Genomic DNA, 27988 nt, shown 5'->3' with positions numbered 1-27988 from the left:
CAGGGTAGTTAGGCTCTGGAACAGGTTGCATAGAAATGTTAAGGAACCTGCCTTCACAGAGATCCTTGAAACTTGACTGGCCCTGAGCAACCAGATCTGACTTTGAAATGAGCCCTGCACTAAGCAGAAGTCTGGACCAGAAGTCTCCAGAGGTCCCTTCCAACTTCAGTGTCATTATGATTCCATGTACATTGACATATAAATGGAAAGCTAACCTTGTGAGATGAAGTGGAGGAGTAAGTAAATCAGGACTACCACAAACATTCATAAAGATGTTAACAGCTTTTATTTCACTGGTGCAAGGCCCGTGTGTCATCCACCACTCACCAACATCAAAACAAAACATTGTCTTCTATAAAACAGTTTCAGAAAATTCAAAACAAAGTAACAGTGGCTATAATAAACTTCATACAATACTGTAAATCACTTAGTTTGTGTCATCCAAACAAGAACAAATCAATTTCTAGCATACATGGCTTGACCCCCCCAAAGAAAAAACACCAGCACAACTCCAATACATGCCTCACACCTGGAAACGCGTAACACCACTCCATGACATTGATAGCTGTTCGTGCTTAGAACTAGTCATCAATTCACCCTACCAATATCATAAAATACAAAATGATATGAAAAACCTACATTTACAAAGTACAGTCCCAATCCTGCAATCTAATCCGTTTGGGCACGTACCTGCATCCATCCCAACTCCCCTGAAGGCAATGTGGTATTTAGTGCTCCATTGCTAAAGATCTGATTGCAGAATCAGGGTACAAGCAGTAAAACACTGCCTTATTCTTCTAGATTCAGTTTCAGTAGTTTCAGCACAACCTCCTAAACCGGGACTTACCTATTTTCAATTACCTCACATTTAGGAAGAAAGAAGGATAGGCTTTAAAGTAGTCAGCAGAGAAATGGCTTTTACTGAAATGACTTGGGGCTGTGCTTCAGTGCACGGTGGTGATCGAAATGCTTCCAAGAGATAACCACACCTTGCTTCAGTTTTTACAGTATCTGCTGCCTTCCTCTGCTTTACATGAGTTTCTTCATCAGAAGGATATCAGGTCTTGTTTCCATTAGACAAGCATTATGACATGACTCCAAAAACAGGATTATGACGACAAATACTAGGACCATACTCTTCATAGTCTTTCTTGGTGTGACATACTTGGAAAAACTCTGGCTGTGAAAATATAAAAGAAATCCCCTCAAAAGCGTAAGAATATATCAAGTAGAAAAACAGACAAACAAACCAATACCTTAACATTTTTGTAGACTGCAGCTTTATGATGTGGTGTTACATTTTTTAAATAGAATAAAACTGGAAATATTAAGATATGAATAATACAATTAATCAAGCAAAGTTTGTCTGGACAGACAGTTGCTTTTAATCACAGCAATAAGAAATCCCACTTTGGAGACAGGAATTGCTGCTGTTTTCCTGTATTTGCTTCTCTTATGTTTAAGACCATTGATTTGGATCTTGTGTTCCTGAAGTCTTAACTAATCTCTAGAGCTGACTTTAAGAATAAAGGAACTACATTGCAACTATTATGTGAAAACTACCTCAGAATTATATCAAATCATGATATCCTTACTCAAGTAAATCTCCCACTTGCCCTGTACAAATTTTACTGAGATAAAAGTTGGGTAAAGATTCCAGAATGTGATGCAGCTTAGTCTGTCTGTCACAAGGAAAAGGTCTACAACTTAGTACTCAGAAAATACATAGCCAGAAGACAATATGCAATTTAAAAAAAAAAAAAAAAAAAAAAACACAAACAAACAAAAAACACAGAACAATTTTGATAAAGACTTACTGTTGAAGCCAGCATGGAACCACCAAACCAAACTGCGTAACGCTGCATGTGATGTGTTATCACTTGAACCTCAACTGGTTTGGGCTAAGAAAAAAAAACAGTTCATATTTAGTTGGTTTACATTTTCTGGCAAAATCCTTACAAACTGAAAATGCTCAGACCCAGACATCTTCACTCCTCCATTCACATCACTATCTCACACTTATTACTCAGTCTGCCACCCTCCCTAGGAGACTAAGTCATAAAACTCTTCATGATTAGTATCCTGAAGGATACAACAGTTAAATCCCTATTGCCTACTGCTAAGATCATGCATATCCTAGAAGGGAAACCAGAAATGCCCTTAGAGGCTGCTCACAGTAACTTTAAGATTCCTGTAAAGACATTGCAAGGCTACCAATATGTTGAACAACGCATACATATATACTACTCATTTTACAGCACTACATTTTCACTAGTGGGGTGAAAATTCTTAATTGTATTTCTTTCACTATTCACGTAATTAATGCACTTGAAATTTTTACTTACTTTTATCCGACCACCACTGAGTTCTTCACTAAGTCGCAATCTCGCATCCACTACTCTCTTCAAATCCCTTTGCAGTCGTCGTCCAAAGTCCCTGAACATCGTGGATCCTCCCGAGAGGACCACATTCTGTGCAGAAAATAGACACATTCTTTAAATCCATTTTCAAGTGAGTTTCCCAAAAGCCAGCACTGCAGAGGTAACTGGATCTTAACATTACGAAGCTGACAAGCTACATAGAACACCTTAAACACTGTTCAATTTCCATAAGAAGTCCACGGTGCCCTATTTGCTTTTTTTCCCTTTAAAGAAGAGTTCTATGTAGAATACATTATTACAAAAGAAGATTCCATTCAAAGGGTGAGCTAGTACTCTACATGTGCACAGCAGCAGAAAAAAGACACTGCAACAAAAAGTTTCCCAGGGATGCTCATAGTAAGCAGTTTTAGCCCTGATGCCAAATAAGGCTCTAGCCTTGTTACATTACTGTGAGTGTCTTTCCAGAAGTTGTGAAGTTATCCAGAGCCCTTTTTTTTTTAATATTATTTTAAGAGTTAAACTTCTAAACATAGCAACAAGCAAGTCCAGTAATTCTTCAAAAAGGTACCACACCTCCAAAGAGGACTGCAGGACAGAGAAAGGTACAATGCCTTTCACTTTGCCTGGCTACACCTGCTTGCCTGGTATTAGTTTTCAGAGCGGAACCAAAAGCCTCTGAGCCTGGACTTGTACTTGGATTTTGAACAGGGGTTTTAGAACCTTAATTCTGATAACATTGCAGGGTCACAGACTAACAGAGAAGTAATTTTAAATGGTGGGGAGATTCAAAACACGAACTCTAGAACATAACATTGGTGGCAGCAAAGATGCATTTCATAATCAGAAAATGAACCGTATGTGACAAAACTGCATGCGTGCCCTTGCGTACTGCTGCAACTGCAAACCAAAGTGCTAATTAGCATTTAGTAAAACCACTCATATGCCTTAGACACATGTCTACAAAGAAGTCAACTGAGATCAAGACTTCATTATACCCAGGTCAAAGGATTGCCTCTCAGTAATAGTTTTTGACATTGCAGACCAGACTGTGCACATAATGACAGAATCCCTGAACCCCTGTTTTCAGCCAGGAAGCTGCACACAGATCTGAAGAGTCAAAGACATGCATAATAAGCATTCACACTTGCAGGGTGCAGAAGTAACTGCTTGGATTTTAAGCAACAGATAACAAGGAAAGTCCTGTTTGTAACTTGTAAAGTGAGAAGAAAACTCGTTGTTTATTCATGAAAAAAAAAAAAAAAATCTCTGCACATCATAAAAACCATTACAGTAAGAAAAACTAATTTCTTCACAGCTTCAGATTATCTACAGTATAAAAGAGTGCATAACAAGGCAGCTGTACTTAAAAGGAAAGCACACGTTCCCATAACATTGCTGAAACATTTCCCAAAAGAAAGAGAAAGGCTGAGAAGAGGAAAGGAGCCGTTTGGATAAATAGGAGCCAGAAACCACAGTTGGTCCTAAAATTAAAGCAGGAGGGATATTCCCCCTGCTCCCCCCAAAGACAAGAACATTTCTTCCTCTGTCTCAAAGTGGTTATGCGCTCCGCATGGGAAAAGAAAATTGATAACGGGGGAAAAGACAACAATGAACCTGAGTGATGAAATAGCAATTAAAAAGATGCCATCAGAAAATATTACCTGGAGATAATGAAATTGGTGGAGACTGAAAGCAATAATTCTATTCAAACCAAATTAAACTTCAAGTATACTCCATAAAGTGGACAATGGTACCACTAAAAATAGATTTCAGAATACACCTGAGAATAATTGTTTGAATACATCTGAGACCAACTCATGCAACTACAGGGTTAGCAGTAACATTGAGAGGATCTTTTATCATTTCAGGGTTAGAAGCTAAGAGGTTACACCTTCCTCAGATTATGATTATTCAAGTACTTCTACACACTGAAGGAAGATTAACACCAATACTGGTCAAGGAGAACAGAAGCACTAGGATATACCTGTTGAAAGGTGAGTCATCTCATTATCATACATCTGGACAAACCAGGCCAAGCAGAGTTTTGGATGGAAGTACCTGGGTGACACCAACTGTCATTATAAGATGGTTAATTATACAGTTACAGTTCCCCTGCTCCCTGCACTTCTTGTCAGCACTGGGCCAAATCTGTGCTAACTCTTTAGTAGAAGACTGCTCACGTATGAGCTTCAGGAAGTTATCACAACACAGCAGGTCAGTCTTCTACAAAGAGGTCAGGAGCCAAGTAGTCCTCATTCACAATGAAAGCAGAATACTTACACGGTCCCCACCCCTCAAACAATACACCCACCACCTGCAAAGTACTCAATGAAGGTGGGAAAAGACTGTCAGATAAAAAAAAAAAAAAAAAACCACACCAACACACCACACACACACAAATAAAAACCCCCAAAAACAACCAAGAAACCACCCCCCCAGCAAACACCTTCTGTAGAATAACTGAGTGTAAAACAACACAGTAATTCCAGTAACTACACAACAAAAAACGTAACAATGAAGCATGCTAAATACATCGGTGGAGAAAGCTTACTAGTGATGTTTGGGTTTTCAGCCTGCCTATGAATTCTCTGGCCTCCCAGAAAAAGGCATCAAGAAAATTAGGATTTAAGTCCCTGTTTCCAGCTGATTCCTTTAAACAAGGTTTCTTCTGATCTTACTCTGCTCAAAGACACTTCGGCTGGTTTAACAGCTCTAGGCAGACCACAGGTTTAACAGCTAACACCGATTATCATATCATCTGACAGAAAGAAGTTCCAGCTGATTTTTACTTTTATAGCTGACTGGTTGAAAATTTGTTTCAAAAGAATGTATTCCCTTAGAAGAGAGGGTTGAAGATGTTCCGCACAAGCTAACCACAAGTAAATAATGGAAGTAAGACATTTCTGTAAGGAAACTGGGGGGTGAACACCAATCCTCTCAGAGTGCTGGCAAGAAGTTTATCACTCCTCATCCATACCCTTTGCTTCTCTTATGAACTCCATGATATTGAGTTTCTCTCCATACCATTTCTGGTATTACGCCTGCACAGTGCAATGCTGCAGAGATATTAAGCTACCTAACAAAACCACCCAGTTACTGTAACAGAAATCTCTATCTAAATAAAGTTTACATAAAAATTCCAAAAGGTTAAGTTAGCTTCTGCAGAACTCAACACTACGAAACACAAGGTGCTGAACTGGTTTCCGCACCTTCCTACGGCGCCTTGTAACACGGTGTAAGTGCACTCTCAGCTGGACACTTCAGACTTTGCAGCACCAAACAGAATCACCCACTGCTTTCCTGGTAAATAGGAACTTCAACAACACACCCAGTTTCCCTTCAATCCAGATGACAGCCTAAATAAAAGTTGTTTAACATGACACGACCACACCACCAGAGACATGTAATGAGAGTAATATACGACTGTTAATAAAAATTATTATGGGTAAAAACTGGAAGGTTCACAAGATGAAGACAAGCACTTCATGAGCAAGCGAATCAATTAAGCTACATGCCGCTGTTAATTTAGTTAAAACCAGGCAATATTTGCCAACATTATATTTTCCCTACAAAGAGAAATATTACATATAACAAACAACATATATATAATAAAGAAGTAAATGTATTGTGAGAAACACTATTTTTTTAACTAAGTTTGACTTTTAATGATGAAGAAACAGTTTCTGTTTCTTCAAAATCATAGTTTTCAATGTTCATTTAACAGTTCAAGTAATAGCAGAAGATTCCAGCATTACTTATTGTCATGCTGTTCTGCAGAAATATGCCTGCACTCAGACACAAAAGTAACCACAAAAGACTGCAGATATATTGAGCTACTGTTAAACTTGCTAGCATGGGTAATGCTATAAAATTAATTACAGTTGTGATAGGAATAAACGGGGCTTCTCAGTACTCCAGTGCTACACTAACTGTTAATCACTTGGGGCTTCCACGTGGAGTAGCAGGAATACCTTTCCTTTCCCACATCTTATCATCGGTGCCAATATGACGCAGATCTAACGGCCTGGCTCATCAGGGCTTCCCCACTCCCTACTCAGTAATTAACGGCAAACATTGTCATTTTGCTGAAGCACAGATAAGCAAAAGTCAGTTGAACACTATGCAGTCTTCTGCTTTAGGATACCTACAATTTCAGAGAGCAAAGGCAAGAATAGGGTTGATACAGCAAATGAGCTGGGCACCATCACAGACTTATTTCTCTCGGCAGCTCGCAGATGTCCAGCGGGATGCTGCACAGCAGTCTGACAGCGCCATCTACACACCGCGTTGTGCATGTGAAGCTGTTTTCACACCAAGTATTTACCAGCAATTCAAGTCAGAAGTGATGTTAGGGGCATGTTTACCACCCCTTTAGCCTCCTGCACCCCAGATCTCTCCAGCCTTTGAGGATGGTTTGTAATGAGCTAGGCAGTCAACACTTTAACCATCCGAGAGAAGGTTGATACAAGCGAGTCCAAATCTTAATTGTATCAGCAAGCTCACGTTCACTATTGTCCACAATAACTGGACACTCAGCTAAAAAGTCATCTTCTCTAAGGAAAAGAGCCAACATCATTTAAAACCTGCCTCCATGCAACTGCATTTCTACTGAAAACCTGAATGACATATTTATAATAAAACACTGTACTCGCAAATACACTCATGCAATGTTTTCAGCTTGAGAAGCTAACTTAAAAGTTTGAGGTCGAGGACGTCACAGCTTTGAATCATGAATATTTAAACACGCTTGCTTAGGGTCTTTCGGAGATGTTTCTGACAGAACTTACCTGGTTTCAGATGTCACTTACCTTAAATTCTTTCATCCATATATTTATGCCAAATACACAGCAGGCAGAAATTGAACGAAATCAATTGTGGGGACAGCCAATGACCCTACACTTATATCCTTTCTACTGGGAGAAGGCACAGACCTCAGTACTGTCAATACTATTCTCCTGTTACCATCTAAACTCTGGAAGTATCTGGGTAGATACTCTGAATGGGGAAAAAGGAAGACAAAGTAGAGTATGGAGTGAAGGTTTCTGAACGCATTACCAATAAAAAAATACTGTTTACTAGAACATCAAGCAACTTATGAAAGCCCTTTGTTTAACTTTAAAGTTAAAACTAAGAAAATCAACCTTATATCTTCAAATTTCAATGCAAGTCCCCTGGTTCCAAACCCAGCAGCCTACTTATTTTCTTCCATTTTAGCAGAAAGCAGCTTATCCCAAGCAATTCAGAACTCTCAACTCCGTGTTAGAGACAGACAGAGTAAGACCATAAATCAAGTCTTCCAAGCAATCACATTAAGATGGTGTGATCATGGGAATTAAACGAGTGCATTGCTGGCAATCATTATGCAATTAAAAAGGCTTTATTTATCACGTGCGAAAGAGCGTTTGCTACAAGCTGTGGGGTCTGGATGAAGAAATCAGTCTTATGAAGGTCCTGCTGGTCCAAGCATCAACATAAGGTAAGATAACTGGGTTCATAAGAGAGATGTTGATCAGACTGGGAATCAGGGATACTGGCAATAAAACTAGAAAAGAGAAATACCATAGGACTTCAAAAGATGGGTTGTGAAACGATGCTTCAAAGGCTACATACCACATATAACCCGCAAGAAGGGTACTTGCAGCTATTTTCTGCACAAACTCCAAGGAAAAATCCAGAAACATTTGACAGAAACCCAGCTCCAAAGCACAGGGCCTTTGCTGGCCACCACACAACACTGTGGACAAGCAAAATTGATAAACCACAGAAACTAAGAGAAAGTATGAGGGGATTTCTGCACCTATACACTGCTTTAAACAATAAGAACAGAGATGCTCGCCCCTTTGCAGTGACCTTGCGTAAAGAAATAACAACTATTAGTGTTAATAACTACTGACATCTATTATTACAGTCAATAGGTAATTGTGTAACATTGTTTTAATTAAGTATAATGAAAAACAGAAAATGGAAAAACAAAGTCGCAATCAGTGGCAAGCCAAGGAAAAGTTATTTGCCTGCTGTTTATGGTGAGGCGAGAATAACTTAACTTCATATTTTAAATACAACTTTCTAGAAGTCAGTACTAATCCTTATCCTACCAAGCAATGAAGCTATTGGCAACTTTGGTCTTTTGGGAAAAAAGCACAGCCCCTAAGCACAAACAAGACACTAAGAGCTTCCCAAAACCTTCTGCAATATACCTAAACTTGAAGACATTGAAGACATCTACTGCAAAATTCACTCCACATACGAGCTTAAGTAGTTTACCTTCCCTTTTTAACCTGCTCCACAGATTTGCTCTGAAGCACTACGTCTCGTTCTAGATTACAGAATACATTTACTAGACAAGTAAAAACAGACCGGGAATTTTTCAGTTATGAATTACCATGAGATACAACTTAGTTGGAACTTAACGCTCACTGTAACGGGTGAGGAAAACTACCACCTTTTACACGAGCATGGAGAGGTCTGCTTGCTATTACCTTAGGCTGTTATTTCCAAAAGGGCACTGCTGCTGCACAAGCAGAAAACAACCAGGAAGCACAGCACATGCTGCCAATACAGAGAGCATTTGCCATTGGCTATACCTGTCAGCACCTTCCTTTTCAGTTCTTAAAGAATCATTGACTGAACGTACTCTCTGGACTACACCTTGGGCAAGTTCAAGCAGGCTTAATTATTGTCTCCTAAAAGATTTTAAGTCTTCGCGTACTTTAATACTGGGTTCGATACCTGACTAAAACTCCAGACAGTGGGCAGATACAAGTCAAGGCTATGAGAAAAATACATATATCTGAAACCACTGCTTAACAAAGCGGTGGGCAGAGGGGAGTGAGGGGGTAAGACCATGATTTAACCCTTAAAAAAGGCAAAAGCCAGGGACATTCATACACAAAAATTCACATTACAAGTGTCAGATACAAATAACTTCCCCCTGCCTCAGTTCCTCAGGGACAATACTTACCTATGTACCAACTCTCTGTTACAGATAACCTTTCTTTGAAAAATAAGCAGCAGCAAATATCAAATACTCTTCGTTCAGAAGCAGCACTTTGTTTAACTTGAACTTTATTTCTATTCAAAGTTCACATTTCTCATAGTGGGTTAAGTGGTAGCTACGTGTATGCTTCATGATAATGACGTTGATATTTATCTTCAAATAAATCACGTTAATCTTGCAACAGAAAGACCATACCTTATATAATGGACGCCGGACATCAATGGGACAGTTCTGTATAACTTCATCAACTACATCCGAAATGGATTCCATAAAATCTGGATTAGCAAACTAAAATGAAATAGAACAGGCATTAGATTTTTTCATCTCAAGAATCCAGAAACAAAAAGACAGAAGTGATGTAGAAAGATTTTGTAATAGTACTTTTAAAGGGGGCAGGTGGGAATAAAAGTTGGTATTACTCCTGCGCACCACTTACTCTATAATAAACCCATTTCTGTACAAGGGAAATGAGAATTCCCTTTTCTGCTGAGAAACTCACATTCTCTTCCTTGGTCATAAATTCATGATTTACAATTTACGCACTATGGACTTCACGTGATATGAGCGAGTTCTGCAATAGTAAACATACTGTTACTGTGCAATGTGGTCCTGTCTTTCCATTTAAGGGAAATCAAAAATATCAGTGTGCAAATTGAAGTGTTCCTCTGTAAAAAATTTTCAACCCTACTAAAACACTTATGTTAAATTCCCACCAAAAAGTCAGATTTAGTTTCAAGCACACAAAATCTCTAACATTCAAAAAGGCATAAATACTGTAAGGTCTTGCGTGGAAGTCTCCATCAATGCAAAAAATCAACACAGTGCTAACGTAAATTGCTGCATTTATAAATAGTAGAGAGTCAGAGTTATAGTAGAGAGTCAGAGTTGCTAACGCTAGTAAACATTCTTGGACTACTAGCAATTTTCCATTTAAAACTTAACATGAGCTTTCAAAACAGTTCATAGCCTAGGTTTTGCCCTTTCACAGGATAAACTTTGAGAAATTAAATGAATTATTGATACATAATAATATATTATTATACAACTTTAAAAATTTTCCAAAGGTGTAGAAACTATTTGGGATTTACATCCTAAACAAGATGAAGTATCTCACTGGATGAAAAACAAAGGCCAAAACACAAGAACACACTGAACTGAAAGAGAAATTAGCAAAGGAAGGTGGCTTGGAGATCAGGAGCCATAAGAATGATGTGAAAAATCCCCAAGAATTCAAGCTAATTTCCACAGTCAGAATTAATCATGCAAGAAGCTAAAATATGAAGCCACATAAATTAAATGAGAAGAAAGAAGCAGCATCGCTTCATAAGGAGAGTTCTCATTTGCATGAACCACAGCCTGAAAACTCCCGAGCTCTCCATAAAGATATTGATAAAACAGCAGGGCAAAAGGAATAAGTAGAAATGAGAGTTATGGCATCCAAAGCAGAGTATAACATGCTCCCAGAACAGGGACAAGAAAACTGACATGTGAAATTGCAGTCTGCTGGCAAATACCATATGGCTGGAGAATAGCAAGTAAAATGCCTAATTTAAAAAGTGTAGAAATAATCTGCGTAACTACAACCGCCAAAGCCTAACTGCAAGAGTATTAAAGACTTCAGAACAAATTTTGTAAACTGAAAATAGGAAAAGATTACAAGACAGCTTTACCAAAGGCAACTTTTACCTAGCTAACTTGACACCCTTTGAAGTGAGGAGTTAATGAAGTCCAGCGAGAAATTCTCTTTGGATGCAGTACGTATCATCTAGTCTGTTTTTCTTGTCTAGAAAGTCAGTTCAGTTTTGTTTTTTTTTTCAATACAGAGCCAAGAAACTATCAAGAAATGAAGAAAATTGAAATTAGTCCTTTATCTGTTCCTAACAGTCTGTGAAGGGACTATGGAAAGAGGAGCTATTAAAATGATGTCCGACATGGGATTCAATGTCTCTCTTTGAGATCACACGGGTAAACAGCAGGGCGGACAAACTATTTAGCCCAGGGGTTTAATGTTGGCACAAGATGAGATGGCTATAAACTGACCACAAAGAGATTAAGGCTGAAATTTAGACAAAAGGCCAAGAGAATGTTTTTTAATGTTCTTCCAATAGGAGGAGGGTAGACAAAGGGAAACTTCACCAGTGTTAATGTGGATCTCGATTAAGTTTAACTGTATTACAGGTTATGGGTGCCTGCAATAAACTCAGTGGAGTGTGCAGGAATGGAGAGGGCCTCCTCTGCTATGCTGTAACATATTAAAACTTGACTCTTTCCTCTCCCGCAATATCACAATATCCCGAAGCTCACTCAAACTGAATTACCAAAAACCAGACAGACTAGGTATTGTAATGTTTCCCAGAACTATACATGTTACTTATGACTACACCAACAGATATTTCAACGGACTTCCCTCAAGGGCAAATTTAGCATCCACGCTTTAAAAACTGACCCAGTATCACAAGTCGGTGTCAAAGACTTAGAGTATTATGAGTGCAATGCTACCATGCCGAGTAGTGCCCAAAGGGATTGGCAACATAACCAAATACACAGTATAAAGGCATCCTGGTTAAAACCAATGCTGAAAGAAAGAAGGAAGATACTATATAAAATCTCTAAGTTCAAACAATCTCTTCTCAATTTTAGATTGCCTTGAAAGGAACAGAGTAAGATGTTTTAAATGTTACACAGGACATTAGAAAAATAATTGTCTGCTGTGCTCAAATTACCTGAGACTGTACATGGCTTGCAGTCAGGAGACTTACTGATCTCTTACTTCCACGTGATGGCGCACTGGCACCAAAAATGATAGTACCTCCCTCCTCCCCCCACCACCACTTCACTCACACAGTGAAGTTGCTACAGCTTACTATTGCTAGTCTCTATCCTTACCTCAGGATGAAAGAAAATTTCAGGTCCAAGGAACCTTTCATAACCGACATCTATAACAAACTTGGTTTTGTTGATTGCATTGATGCCAGTATATTGTTTGATCCATTTTCGAGGATCTCCGTCGTACTTGGCAAATTCTTTCACTATGTCTGGGCAAATGTAACAGTATTTCTCCTGTTAAGAAATACCATGCATTAAAAATTGCCAAAATAATTATTCCATCATTGAATTAAAGTATAACACAATCTGAAAACAAAAATATGTGAGCATTCTTACAGATGGGGCTGTTCAACAGATGTTCTTACTCAAATGACTACTGAAGACTCAACCCTACAAGACGATGAACATGGCCTGTTTGTTCCAATAAAATTACACACGGACTCATCTAGATTAGTCTCTCTCAAAATGAAAACACCACAACCATTAGGTTTGTGACAATAAAGTTCAATGGCGAGCTCTCATTGCAAGATCAGACCCACACGATCACCCTACTGACATTACATACATTTATTTTTCATTAAATTAAAAAGCAAATTTTAAACAAATTTAAAGCTTGAAATGCTGATTTAATCTGCAGAACATACTCACTCCAAATAGTCTGGCATGAAGATTTTCTTCCTCTTTCTCCTTCCCCCGCACTTGATTGGATAAACCACCAGAAGCTTGTGTAATTACAATACACTGCCTACATTTGCATTTTTAAGAGAGCCACCGGCAACTTGTTAAAGCCAAAAAATTAGCTCAAAGAGTTTTATTTATTTATTAAGAGATAAAGAAGGGTATACCTTTATGGCTTTTGCTGTCTCCAGAGATTGTTCAGGAGGAATTCCCACCTCCCTTTCCCTTAGGAGTTGTTGAATAAAGTAAGTAATATCTCTACCCGCAATAGGAATATGTTTGATGCAACTTCCAATTACATAGCCTTCTGCCTATGTAGGAGGAGAGGGAAAAAATATTTAGGGAAAAGCCTGCTGTGTATCAATAATTAGCAGCAAAACTAACACTCATTTTTATAATACTTTATTTTGATTTTTACTCAAAAGTAAAATTTTGAAACTGTGAAATCACTAGAAAAGTGTGCAACCCACTGCAAAATGGATATTATTTTTATTGACAAGATCTTGATTACCACATATAAACAGACACTGATTATCTAATAGATACACAAGTGACAGACAAAAATCTTGCACACATTAGAAGACAAAAGTCTGGTCAAATGGTTCCTTTTAGGCACAATTTGAAAAGCAAACGTAATATAAATAGACCACTCCTGTCCTGTTTGAGAACAAAAAACTAATAAGAAAAAGTATAAAGTTTATAAAAATTCTCAGACAAGAAAAATCAAATGAAGTAGTATCTAATGATAAGCACAGTAAAACCAAGAAATTTCTTTTTTTCAAGATGTGTTTACTGAAAAAAAAAAAAAACACGGTATTGCTGAGCCAACATTATTTCTTCCCTTGCTTTTTTACACTTTTCAGTTTCATATGGAAAATGCTGGTTTATCCCAGAATTTCCCATATGAAGAAAATACTGAGAAGACCAGGTTAATACCAAAATGCAAGATCAAGTTAAAGGGAATCAAATCCTCATTCTAAAATAACTCTTCATTCAAGTATACTATATGCTTCAGAAATACATAAAGTGACATCAGTAGAACAGATGCCAGTATGCACAGATAATTCTATATTTTTAGCATCCTAAAATAATTAAGCCGTCTGAGATCAACTACGTATATGAATATGCATTTATACAAGCTTGTAGTTGTTTGCACATAAGCAGAGTTCACTAACCTCTAAAATACAATAAAATCATATAAAAAGCACACATTTTCAGTTGTATTAACAATCAAAACGCAGGACATCAAAGAAGTATAGGACATTTCTTGTCGAGACACTGATGGCATGCAGGAGATCCGAAACTGTGATAAGCATTAATATTAAACAAAACTGAGGCATCACAGTATCAGAAGACAAAGTTTTACACAGAAATAGCCTTTAAAAGATGACCTGATGATTCCTTACTGTGACTTTCCTATACTCTGCAAACTAAATTAACTACATAAATAAGTTCACATAATAAAATACGTACTTTTCAAAACAATCATAATGGAGGGAAAAATCCAAAACAACCAGGTAACACTAAAAATTTAAAGTTTCATTTGACACTTCTTATTTAAACCTATTGTAAACAAACCCCACACTTGTTGTCCAAACCACTGATAATTTGAAACCACATCTTGGTACATACATACCACAGGAATTACGTGGGTCACTCCATCACCACTATCAATGACAATTCCAGTCAAAGTACGTTCTCCAACCTGCCGTGACGTCCAAGAGGCAGCTAAGGCCAACACCGCCTACATGTGAAAGAGTTTATACTTAGAAGCAGACAGAATGTGCTAATTTACAATCTTGGAAAATACTGCTTCACACATTTTAGACACATGCATAGAAAAGGCTACACATACTGCAGCTATACCATACTTTAGAAGTATATATTCACTTGTTCACCTGAACAGCAATGTAAAGCCCTGGTATGTTAAATGATTCGAACATGATTTCTGCAAGATACTCTCTGTTTTCTGGTGTGTTCAGCGGAGGCTCTGTCTGAAAAAAAAAAAAAGTTTTGAAAAAGCACTTTAATAGAGTCCTAACAGTTTATGTGTTGATTAGCTTGGTATGGTAGTCAAACTTTTAAAATTCTCAGTGCACCCAAAATAGAAAATTTCAAGCAGAATTTAGTTTAAACAAAGTGATTGAAGCTTTTCAAAAACAAAACCCAACCTGCACTAGCCTGCATTGCAAAATGAACAGAATTTAGTTATAACGCAGCTTTCTTCTCCCTCCTCCCCCCACCCCACCCCTCACTTCGGTTGCTGAAGAAATAAGACATATACAGAGAAAAATCCTCCAACACAGCTACTTACGCTTAGAACATTATTTAGCTTTCCCCTTAAAAAAATATATTTTCTTCCCCAGTCTCATTAACTCACCATTAAAAAATAGTGATCCTCAGGTTCAGCTCGTAGGTATTTAAAAATGACCTGCTCCATGAATCTCTCCATAAGGTCCCAGTCTTCAACAATACCATGTCGTATAGGCCACTGAAGCGAGGAAATTTGTCAACACTCTAGACTATACAAGGATAATCAAACACAGAAATAGGAACAGTCTAAGTCCCCAAACCCTTACACCTTCTGCAAGGATGGAAACGTCTCATCTCATGATTACCTTATCAAATCCTCCATTCTAATTTTAATTTGGAGGCATTATTTGAAGTTATCTCCTGCTCCCAGATACTTCAAATTGCAATTCTATCTTGCAGGACTAGAAGCCAGAATCCAGACTCTATTTCTAATACTGCTATTGATCTATTGCGGCACTCTGTTTTAATCTCTTTTTTGTATAAATTTTATCATTTATAAAGTTGAGATTCATACTTGGCTTCAATATGCCTTCAAACCTATAAAAAGAAATAAAGACCATATAGGCTATATATTTTTCAACGAAAATTCTGGCAGGGATGATGTTTACATTTGGTTCAACATTAAGAACACAGTTGACATTTAAGTAACACAGTAGGATGTATAAAATAGGATTTTTTCCACATAATTCATAAGCTGGTAACATATTGTCAGTACAAGAAGTCCTTTACTAGGCTATGGAAAATATGATTCACAGAAAAGCTGCATTGAAGACAGCCCTCCACAAAACAATTGTGACGTTCCCTGAAGCAAAAGTATCCAACACATTCCCCAGTTCATGTGTCATCTTAAGAGGATACACTTTTAGCAAGAATTTAAATATTCAGTGTTTATGACTATTTTAATAGCTAATAATTTTGAAAACTGAACAGCTGCACTGCATCAATGGGTATTTACACAGGGGTTCATGCACCAATCACATAGGACAGCACTAGTAAAACAGACTAAACAGAGTAAAAGATAAACCCAGGAACTAAATCATGCAGTTTTTAAAATGCAACAAATATACTTTACAGAAAAGTAAACATTTTAAATGGCTAGCAAGAAGTTCTAAAACATTATACAATAAAAATGTGAAACTTTGGAAAGACTTCTTAAAAATACTCAACACTTACCTTTGTAGCATAGGTAGGTTTATCTATGGCTTCATCTCCTATGAAAAAGTCCAGATCATCAACGCCTTTCATTACCCTCCTCTGAGCCTGGTCACCTACTTTGGCTGATTCTCGGATTGCAATACCTTAAATTAAAACCCAAACAAATCAAAACAAAATTAAAACAGCTAAATACCAAGTAATGAATACTTATTTACTTAAGGATTCTTGTCCAGAAACAAAAATCGGTATATAGAAAGCATCATTTCCAGAAAGTAGAAATTATGTAAGCGATCTATGTACAAGCCAATATAGCAGCGTTCGTTCTCACTGCATCACACAGGATTCTAGTCACCCATTCTTCATTAATAACTCAGAGAAAATCTTAAAAACATAATCTGTTACACACTACACCAGTCACTAAACCTGTGCAAGCGCAGCATTCCACTGATGATACTTTTAAAGTCAATAAGCAACACGATTTTCTGAGTTTCAACTCCAAAATTAAGAGAAAGAACACAGGAGGAGAAAAAAACATAAACCATGCACTTCAGAAATAAGTATTGGAGTCATTATCCCGGTTGGTGAGAAGGAGGAAGGGGGGAAGGGAGAAATCAATTTGCAGTGCTACAGGGAAATCTTTGGAGACACTTATGTTTCCCATTAGCAGGCTGCAACTATCACTAAAATTATTAGATGATGGCTGCTACAGGCAAGAAGATGAGACAGCAAAAAAACAAATCTGGGGCAAGCTAAAAATAAAAATGGCATAAATTATTCTTAAAACATAACCTCATCTATATACAGTTTTCTTTTAATAGGTTATAATCAGGTTCTAAATAATGTACAGTAGAAAATGCAGAGTAGACAGGCATCATCCACAAACGCACCAAATACTATCAGCACCAAAAATTACTGACAGGCAAACAATTCTTTTGGAAACACATCTAAGCCCCAACAAGTTTATAGTTTTATAAAGCAGAATTTATAACAAATTCACAGGAAACTTCTGCTATCCCACTTCTTTAATGTAGGACATTTAAATCTGTACCAGCGGTTTAGGTTTGAACGTTTTACAATACTTAAAACAGTAAGACTATAACCAGTACTGCAGCTGCATCTGGTAAAGAGCATGTCCCCCCTCCACCTCTTTGGCCCCTGACTCCCTTTATTAATTCTTTATCTTTATGCTTTCTACTGTGAGTAGCTACAAGGCAATCTAGATGCATTAATAACTAGTTAATTGAGGAAGTTCACAAGAAGTAAATGGTAGTGTTTAACATAACTGGAGATAACCATGAGATAATAGATGCCATTATAAACGTAAATACTTAGCCAGTGCTGCTATTTATAAACATATATAGCATTTGAGACAAACTATTAAGATGACTATTAGAATCAAGAACACCAAAAAGGCATAACATTTTAAACAAGTTTAACAGAACAAAAAAATTAAGAGTAAATCTGCTCAACAAAAGCATGTTAAATGGGCAAAACCATTTTAATTGGTAAACACACACTCAAAAAGAAGATTTTCTAATAGGAACAACTTTTTTGAATATTAAACTGTCTACAGTCCCAGACAATGTAAATAAGGCAGACACCACCTGCACTTTAGTACTTAATTTGATTGGAAGCCTTCCCCAGATTATCTGGGCAGTAACCATGGTGTCAGGTAGACAGGAGGTAAATTGCATTCTGTCTACTCAAGAGTCCTGGCAGAAAAATAATGGAGATAAAAAGGAAATTGGACTGGAGTTCTCTTCATCTTTGTCATAGCAACCAAGAGCTGATTTAATGAGCAACAGCCCTAGCTAACGGCAAACAAGGAGTTCTGTTTAGCTACACTCTAGCCAAAGATGCTAACTCAATGAGTATCACTTCTCAGATGGACAAGAGGCCATGAAGGCTGAGCTGGGAGCTGGAAAACACATCATTTACTCATAAAACTGCTCAGTGATAGCGGTGTATACTAGAATTCGGAGGGACAAAAAATTACTCACATGATGGGATGATGAACTGAGGTTCTGTATTTCCTGCATAGCCAAGTTTCGTATACCTAGAAAAAGAACGATCACAAGATCATTACATGTAATTAAATGTAAAAAAAGAAAAAAAACCCTTGCAATTCACTACTTTTCTTAAAGTTAAGGCCAAACAATTGCATACCACATCCACATTTTCTGGGTTATGCTTTCACATGTCATCCTGCTGAGAAGAAAACTCAGAAGTCGTAAATATTTCAGGTGTTATTTATTTTTCAGACACCTTCGGCTTACAAATTTTGGTAGTGGTTTTTTTTTCTGAACTATGAAATCTGAAAACTCAGCTCTTATTTTCTCCATCTTGTTGACCAATTATGACAAAAGACAGGCAGGCCTCATTCCACCCTCTGGCAAAAAAAGGGCTGTGCAGATCTTACCTTTCAGACAGCTACCATGACCAAAGATGTCATTAGACTTTGCATATTTGTTTAATATTGTCAAATACGGGGGGGGGGGGGGGGAGCATGTCTTAACTACAAACCACAGTTCAGAATTCTCCATTACAATCTCCTTTCATGCCTTGCACAAATTACTCACATTGTCACAGGTAGAGTATCCATGTGCGGTAATATAGACATCCTACACCGAAATAAACATGCATTGATAAAAAGGTTTAGAAATGGGCAGCAGATGGTATGAAGCATTGTCTGTCTCTTTCAATATACACATAATATCTATTTTAACAAGTAAAGTGTCAAGATGAAAAAAAAAAAACACAGGTAAATTAGGGAAGAAAAAAAAAAAGGAATTTTCACGCAAAACCTAAAATCTCTGCATGGTGTTACTGGCTACAAGCTAGTTCAGGTCTTTAGCAACTAGAAATAATTAACACCCTAGACTAGAAAAACAGTTCTAACTCTGGGGTGGGGAGATGACCCAAACAATTCAGAAGCAGTTTCCAAAAGAAGGAAATAAAACCAACAAAGTTTATTGAATGGTTGCAGAGATTGACGCCTTTCTCCAATATTGTCACTAGACTGGAATAGAAGTACAGTAATAGCAGGATTTGAAGGAAATTAGCATTATTCACATCCATTTTCACCATGAAAACCTAAAGCCACAACATCTTAAATAAGACCAATCACAATCTAGGTCCTAAAGTGAATTTAGGGTGCTTGTCTAGATCCTACTCTCAGTATTTGCAAACAGTATCGTGCCATTGCTAAAGCAGAGGGTTGCTTCTTCATTAACAGCCTTAACAGTAAGCTCCCCTTTATGGAGTATTTGGTATAAAAACACTCATTAAGAGTCAGTTTGCTTAGATAAAGGAATGAAATCAAAACTGAGTTAGTAATGACCTTGGAATTTAAATATTATATTTTCAACATCTCTTCAAAGCTATAGCTTCAAGAGACTTCAAATAATCTTTAAAAAAGCCATTTTCCCCAAGGCTAAAAAGACAAGGACTGTGTTTTCAGGGCAAGGGTTTGTTGTATTTTTAATCATCATTATGTGGGCATATGCTTTCAGTCTAATCCAAAATGTTTATGCATACTTTCTGTGGCTCTCAAAAAATACAATCAGGACATTAAACAGGATTTGTAAAGAAGGCCATTACTAGTAAATTCGTTTTTATGATTATTATTGCGTAGTTTCTTCACATTTTAGAATGAGGCCTACCTAGGGAATATTGTTAAAATATAACAAGTAACAGCAGGAGTTACACTGGGATTTAAGCCATATTACAGGACACTTCCTCTTCATTTCTCTCTCAAATGGGTTTTGCTCAAATGCACATAGCGAGGACCAAGGAAACTGGTTTTGGATTCAAGAGACCTAGTTCTAAGACTTAAGAATGGCAATCAGGCAGAAACCCCATGAAAACAGCCCTTCAAGCCCCAGTGACAAAACAGAAGTCAATACATACATATACACATATATACCTAAGCATGTAAATATGTATATATACTTTTTATATCATTTTTATATGTGTGCATATGTATATATAAAAAAATTAAAAGGTCCCTGCAATATAACCAGAACTCACTTAATCTAAACTCTGGCTGAGAGGTGAGTTCCATTTGCCACCTTTCCCCCTCTACACACATGCTAAACTCACACCCACTCACAGTATTAGCGAGAAAACACCCTCTAAAAATCAACTTAGGCCATCAGTCTGCCATAGGTTTACCTTCTCTCTCAAGTAGGGATCAGATCCTCTTGCTAGAATAACTTACAAAGTTACAAAAAGCCTATGGCTCAAAATTTTACAGATTTTTTTTTTTTCCCCACTAGGTGAATTAACCCCAGTTAAAACTACAGGACAAACTTATTTCTCAGTATCAGTGAAAAATAGTTCTCTTCAAAGAACACATCTCACAGAAGATAACTTGTGGCAAGATTTCTTTTGCATGCCATTAATCCACAAAGGATTAATACCAGAATTATGAGAATAACTAAAATCTCAGTTCAAATGTTGAAGCAAGGAAGTGGAAAAAAAATGCTGTTCAAAAAAAATAATCTATTTAGGATCAAACAAGAGAGAGACTTGAACAAGCGGCCGTGTTTCAGGTGTTTTGACAAAAACAAATGGAAGGGAAGCTCAAACTACTCTCAAAATCACTGAGGAAGAGAAGGAAAGGAGATGACGAGGTTGCGCTGCCCTTTCTTATCCAGTGGTCTATTCACTCAGGACATGGCAGACTTGTTCCCAGATTTTTCTTCTGCCCAGCAGGACCTGAAACATTCTGCCTTCGAGAGCCATACCCAAGAGCCCATTAAAGTGTTTGGGTGACCCACTTCCAGGACCTCCTACAGAGATTGTTCCCTTTTATACAAGATATTTAAATATTCATTGACCTGAAAGGCTCTGGACTAAACAGTTAGAGAGGTTACCTGGTCTCTAGTCCCTTCCCCAATGAATATTTAAGCATCTAAAACATGGTTTTCTTTCTCCTGGGCTACAGCCTAGCAGACTAATGGTAATGCAACATCTTGTGATCTGTAAATTACAGAGACAGCTGTAGGGAACATGTAGATAATCAGTATTCCAACTTAATTTCATTAAAAGTAGCAGATTTATTGCCAGTGAGATAGGAACCTACTGGAAACTCTCCAGAATATAGGATACTGGAGACTGCAATAAAGATTAGCAGAAAAACAATCCAATAGACTAAGGCTATTTTATGCAAGCGGATTTGAAGGGACCACTCATTAAAAAAGAAAATCTGAAAATTATATATTGTTCAAACAAGCCATTTCTAAAAAGAGAGATCATTCTCTAGTACATCCTGGTTTTCCCAGGTGATTAGTTACTACACAAATCAGTTTCACTAGCTTTTGCTTGAGGAATGGTTAAGTCCTAACTCCCTTCTTTTCTGAGATCCTACTGTGAAAAAAAAAAAAAAAACAGAAAAACTTATGTAGAAAGTTGACTGCAAAGATGTACAAATGGATTGAACTTGGAAGCAGATACTGCACCCTCAACTATTTTAAAGAGCAGGGATATGTTTTGGAAAATTCTTACTAAAGCATAAGAACAATATAATTTAGGCATATAAAAATCACCAACTGAGGCAGGTTCCTTGTCCATCTCAAAATATAAGACATCCAATTAGTTCTCTGGACAAATATGCAAAAGACTAAAGCCCAGCTGTGAACATTTTTCTATTTCCTCGATTTCTATTGCGTTTTTGGTCCAGATCTTCAAAACAATGTGTTACATCCACACAAAAAAAAAAAAAAAAGCTCTGGAGAGATAGACATGAAGTGATTGAAAACACCAAAATGCTTTAAGGAAGTCCTGTAAACAAACAAAATATAACCTCTGTAAAGAAAACACTTTCTGTGACAGCTAAGATGCTAAATAACTAACAGTTATTACTGCCAGAACACCTGTGATGTGACACTGCCATAAACAGACAGTATTATCCTTATTAAAAACATGCCTGAGAAACTCACAACACAAGGTCTTCCTGAAGACGTGGAAAGGCACTTCTGAAATGAAGAAGGATGTGATGAAGGAACAGGAATTAAGAAAGAAGGGATGATGGAGGAAATATCAAACCAAAAAAGACCTATTATGCCAGCTCAGTTTACCCAAGAGCACCAACAGCCACTGTAAGAATAAATTGTACATTAGAGCCTTTTTTTTTTTTTTTTTTTTTTTTTTTTTTTTTTTTGAGTCTAGCACTTTACAGGACTGAAGCTGTGATTATAAAGAACAGTTAATTAACCCAGGCTCCTTAGACCCAGAACAGCAATTACAATAATGCTTGTTCACAAGTCTCCTGTGTAAAGAGCAGAGGTAACACTTGGCGAAAGCAACTCATTTAACAGCAGAAATATAGTAAGAAGGTTAAAATGTAACATGTTCAGAGGCTCCAGCTATCTTTAATAGCCCAGCAACAACAACAAAAAACACCCTAAGGGTTAAGACAAGTCCAACTCATTTCTCCCAGAAATCAAGTATTTACTTCTCAGCAGTAAGACTCTGCCGAAGTAATTTTTCTTTACTAAAAGAAAAATGGAGTGACTTCAACAAAATACACCCAAAATAGAAGTATTCCTCACTGTCTACAAATACACACACTGAAGAGGAGAGGTATTTTAAGACATCTTTGTTTCGCACACCCACCTACTAGCGTTTTGATGTCCCACAGCTAAATACCAGTTAGTAAAACTAGTTAGGGAGTTTAAAGCTACTTAGAACAGCAACACCAAAACAGCAACACTAAAAATAGCATGCCCTTCTCCACAAAAAGACTGATAGCAATGTGTAAACCAATCACGAGGAAAACCTAATGCAAATGAAGATGTACTGCATCAAAACTGAAGTAGGACAAGTCATTTGCAAATACTAACGGAAATGATGGTAGCAAACTATTGCTTTCTGCAAAATTTGTGAATAGTGAACAGTTTATGACAAAGTTCAAGTCATCTATCCAATAGAGAAAAAGAACGTGTTATCCTGTCCTGCTCTGACCATGTGTTTCTCACTAGAAGTCTGCACCTATTGTCTATACACCTGTTCTTGCCTTTTTTTTTTTTTTTTTTTGAGAAATTCCAGCGTTTTACATAACTGAGGCCTATGGCTGCAAACAACAGTAAATTAAACCAGGCTCCTTAGACACAAAACAACAACAGCAGCAAAGAGAGTCTTTTCACAAACTTCTTAAATCCCCTTAACACAAAAAGAATAGGGATTAGTGCCTGGACAAAGCACCTCATTCAGTACCAGAGATGTAAGTGGAAAAGTGTATTTTAGATATCTAATGTTCCACAGTGCACATCTGCATACACCTTTTTCTTTCCACTATGCTCTTCCAAGTTTTTCATCTGAAAGCCCTTTCATGAATAATTTGAATGAATTGTTTGAAGCTTGTAACCCAAAGTAGATTCATTCTAACAATAAGAAGGTTTTCAGCCCACATAGAGGAAAATTCCAGAGACTGTGTATCAATGAGTCAAGCTACTTCTGGCTGCTTTGTTTCAGACTCTATTTTTTCTTGAATTCTGTAAGATAACTTATTTCAAATTCAATAATCTCATTGCTGAAAAGTCTTCCACATTTGAGTGCCCTGCAACAAAATCGAGCAGAAGTCCCATCAGCAGAGACACCATATTGTCTCACATGAATTAAGATCATTTGGAGGCATGGAAATGCAAAGTCGAATCGTTTGGGGACTATCTGAACCCTTCCTGAACAAACTGATACACACACACAAATTCCAACAGTTTTACCCATGCAAACACTAAATAGATTCAGAGAAATAATAGCTTCAGTAGAATTTCTAAAAAGGACACAATAAACCGTTTTCTATCCTTATTTATTTTGTACAACTGTTAGCCAGCAATATCTACTGCTAGTGCAACACTGGAATTGCTCCACAAACTGAGAGCAAAGAAGGTCTCCTGCAAAAGACAGATATTGCATTTAACACATTTTCTGGATTTTGTAGTTTATACTGTAGCCTTTTTAAAGGATCCATCTAGAGCTCCCATTTCTCTCCTTTAAAAACTCTTCAAAACTGTGAAGTAATATTCCTGTAACACCAGCAGTTCTGTAGATAACAGATATTTAAAATATCTTCAGCAAATAAATAGAAGGAACCTGGGAAACTACCAAGGAGTATCTAATGCACAGGCAGAATTACATGAAAGATGGAACCCGGTCTCTATTCTACTCCCAGAGTCTTCAGCTGTGGACTCCAGTATTCCCCATTGAGGGAACAGAGCTGATTTCTGGTAAGGTAAGCTATAAACAGAAACAGGACAAGAGACTTCTAGAAGTATTGTGACAGTTTAATACAGACCTATTTCAAAATATAAAACACTCTTTCAGAAGGCGGCGATGTGCCACCACACTACTGGGAAATGCTTCCTCTCGTTATCTAGGGGGTTGGGGTTTGTTGGTTGGTTGGTTTGGTTTTGGGTTCGTTTTTTCCAAGATTGCTCAGTCTGGGAAATTTTAAAGGTAACTTGCCAAGCATTAAAGAAATGAAAACAGTGCTGCAAATTCCCTGCAGAGGAAAGGTCTATTATTGCAATAAATTAATGCAATCGGTGACACTGAGGCAGAGCCTGAGAAGTAAAGTTACTGGCTGAATAGTTACTCGTGGACTGGTCTCTTCTCTCCTCAGAGCTGTCCGTAACTGTCAGGCCACAGATATTAGGAAAAGCACAGCACATATTCAGTATCACCTTCATTACAGCTCACTCTGGCACCTCCCACTCCTGAGGCATAGCAGAACTGGTCTATCAGTTGATGAATGGGTCTTCTCTAGCCACAGACAGGTAGGAAAGACCTGTTCCTGAAACACCTCCCAAGCACAGCCTCTGCAATTTAGATTAAATTTAGTCTTCAAAGACTTGAGCTACAAAACTTGTGATTTGGCTAAATGCAGAATAAATCTCACACCGATTTGACAAAGGTGAAAAAGGAATGACCTAATGACCAAGAAATACCACTAGTATAAGACAGCCAGCTCTCATCTCATTGCTGGTCAGAGGTAATACCTGGAAAGGTTCAAGAAGACGTACGAGGCGTCCAGAGGCACAGCCAGATGTAATCCAACCGCGGTCCCGGAGCTGTGCGCACACGAAGGGGATGCCGCAGCCCAGCAAGCGCCACCTCACCTGCCTCTGGACCACCCTCAGCGCCGCTTCACAGCTCCCAGGCAAAGCCAACACGTGTGTCCCTCTCCCCAGGCAATCATTTGAAACAAGCTGTCCCCGTTTTTAGTATTTGAATGATGCAGTAGTTTAAAGTCAGTGAACGCGAAGAAAAATTGGACCCAAGAGGAGAAAAGGGCACATAGAAACGCACCATGCCCGGAGGCACACGGCCTGCCCGGGGCACACGGCAGGACTGCCCGGCTCCCAGCGGGGAGGCAGGGCATGAGGAGGAGGAGGAGGAGGAGGAGGAGGAGGAGGAAGAGGAGGAGGAGGGTACTCGGTGGAGGCCGGTGGGCAACAGCGGCCGCCCCAGCGGCGGCGGGGCCCGGAGGGGAGAGAGACCCTCCGCCCCAGGGACGACAGGCCGAGAGGGGACCGGGACATACGACAGGAGCCCGGAACCGTGAGGGGGACGGGACTTCCCACTGAGGGCCCTCACCGTGCAGCGGGAGGCGGCTGAGGGCCGCCGGCGCGGCGGAGACACCCCCCGCTCCCCAGAAAAGGGGGTGGCAGCGCAGCGCCGCGCCGCTCCCCCCTTCCCTCCCCGCACTCACCCGGTGCCTCCGTCTATCACGCAGGGGGGCAGGTAGCTCGCCATGCTGGGGAGCCGGCAATGCGGACCCTAGGCCACCATCCAGGCCGCCGCCGGCTCCCCCGGCCCGGCCCGGCGCGGCCTCAGTGCATGGGCAGCTCAGCGGCGGCGGGCACCATGCAGCCGCCTGTCAGCGCCGCCCCCAGGGCGCATGCGCCGCCCGCCGCCGCCACGTGACGCGGCCGCCGCCGGCCGCCCCCGCCGCTCGGTGGCCGCCATCTTGGGTCAGGGCGGTGCGGGGCTGCGGGAGGTTTCGGCCCTCTCTCACGGGCTCAGGAGGCGGGTGGAGAGGCTTCTCAGGGGGTATGGGTGTCAACAGGGTTGTAGTCTTGTTTTGGGCTTGATGTCGTACTCGCCTTCCTGCTTTTTAAGGGGTGTGCCGTCATCTGGGCCTGTCAGCCAGGGCTGGTCCCAGCAAGGACACACAAGTCAAGATGGGTTTCATCATCTTAAAAGCTGCTTTCAAGCCATGTATGACCACAGAGGATGTAGTGCGGGGGGGGGGGGGGAAGAAAGGGTTCACCACCCCCCAGCAAACGCTGCAGATGCCGCTGCCATTCAGAGCAGGACTTGCCTCACAGTTCACGTTTCAGTGAAGGTGGGGTTTGCCCCAGGAAAAAAACACCAACATTGAATCAGTCAATTGTAAAAAACACAAAGCTGTGTTTCTGTGGGTGCAGGTGGCCGTGCTACAGCCCACGAATCCTCCAGGTTGGCTGTAAACAGGCCCAGAGTACAACATATTAGTACACTATAAAAAAAAAAAAAAAAAAAAAAACAGGCTGCAACAAACATCACCTGCAAAGTTGTTGATACCTAATTTACATACAGGATAATGATGCCTCATATGTGACTCAGCCTGGTCATACTGTGAGTGTGTGGTAATGCCAGAAATAGACCCCCAGACGCCCGGGCCCAAGCACGAACCGCCAGAAGGAGTGTGTTCCCCACAAGGGTGGAGTTCTCTGTCGCCCTCAGCTCCGCATCACTACACCAGAAGCTCATGCAGACCCACGGCTTGTGTAAGAAAATTAATGAGATGTACCCTCTGGTCCTCATACCCGACATTGGTGTGATGGCTGTAGACTGTGCATGTGCCCTGGGAGGGGGTCGTTCAACCGTTTACCGCAAACTGAGCACACTTGCTCAACATATTTGTTCACTCCGTTCCCCTCGGAGATTTTGGAAGATAAAGAACATGGTGGAAGGCAGCCCAATTTGTTTGTTGGAAGGGCTCCCTTATCGGTAGGTTGAAACAGCTAACACTCAGACCCTAATAAGTAGGCTCCAAGACTGGGGACTGAAGCTCAATAGAAATCATCTACCCTCCTTTTCAGGCCAGCCAAATCAAAATGGCATGTGAAAGGCACTGCGTTAGCATCCAACAGATAAAAGAAAGAATATGCTTTGACTTTCCTGGCCAAAATTTCCCCTCTCTCATGCTGTTGCACAATATGCTGTGCTGGGCTCAGAGAATATCTGCTCATATGCTATATGGGCACATTTCTGTAAACTTTCTTATGATTCTCAACTTTCCTTCTTTTTTTTTTTTTTATTTAAGAAGTCACCAGCTGTTATGGCGGAGGAGAACATCTCATCTGGAAACACAGGTATTGCCATAGCTTACATGCAGCCTACAGGCTCTATGTAGATACTCAATTTGCAAACAGCTGCAGAGGTTTGAAACATTTGTGCCCTGCCCTTCTCTTCTCAAGCTGTTTATCAGGGTCCCTGGGGCATTGATAACTATCCCCAGAGCCCTCCCAGCTGTTTGTGTGAGTGCTCCCTAACCCACTTCAAGCAGAATCAGCTGAGATAGTTCAAACAGTTTAAATAGGAGCTATGCGCTAACTCAGTTGATTGTGCCTGAAGTGGGCTAGGGAGCACT

General features: G+C 39.2%; 1 protein-coding gene across 2 annotated transcripts; it reads right to left on the bottom strand.

The window, feature by feature from the left end:
* Window positions 1–267: 267 nt before the first annotated feature.
* Window positions 268–26172, bottom strand: ACTR3B (actin related protein 3B). Of its 2 annotated transcripts, none has more exons than XM_082479638.1 (12): window positions 26063–26172; window positions 18351–18406; window positions 16369–16493; window positions 15263–15373; window positions 14781–14876; window positions 14519–14626; window positions 13050–13193; window positions 12265–12438; window positions 9574–9666; window positions 2346–2471; window positions 1818–1901; window positions 268–1176 (listed from the first exon to the last, which is right to left on the bottom strand). In XM_082479638.1, exons 1-12 carry the CDS (start codon window positions 26104–26106, stop codon window positions 1030–1032), a joined length of 1308 nt encoding a protein of 435 aa, XP_082335764.1. In that variant the 5' UTR covers window positions 26107–26172; the 3' UTR covers window positions 268–1029. The 2 variants fall into 2 exon arrangements, with proteins under 2 accessions (XP_082335764.1, XP_082335763.1); XM_082479637.1 differs by having other exon boundaries at window positions 268–1180; window positions 26063–26169.
* Window positions 26173–27988: the final 1816 nt, after the last annotated feature.

This window comes from Vanellus vanellus (assembly GCF_965231255.1).
Source record: "Vanellus vanellus genome assembly, chromosome: 2".
NCBI lineage: Eukaryota > Metazoa > Chordata > Aves > Charadriiformes > Charadriidae > Vanellus > Vanellus vanellus.
Note: the sequence above shows the minus strand (reverse complement) of the source record. Positions and strands in the feature narration are given on the sequence as shown.

What these genes read in the sequence shown, in the direction of transcription:
- ACTR3B (XM_082479638.1), bottom strand. Translation starts at nt 26,106, where the DNA reads ATGGCGAGCTACCTGCCCCCCTGCGTGATAGACGGAGGCACCGG. An exon ending in GTGATAGACGGAGGCACCGG is followed by an intron (nt 18,407 to 26,062) that starts GTGAGTGCGGGG and finishes TTCTTTTTCTAG; the next exon opens with GTATACGAAACTTGGCTATG. An exon ending in AGACAGCAAAAGCCATAAAG is followed by an intron (nt 12,439 to 13,049) that starts GTATACCCTTCT and finishes ATTTCTTAACAG; the next exon opens with GAGAAATACTGTTACATTTG.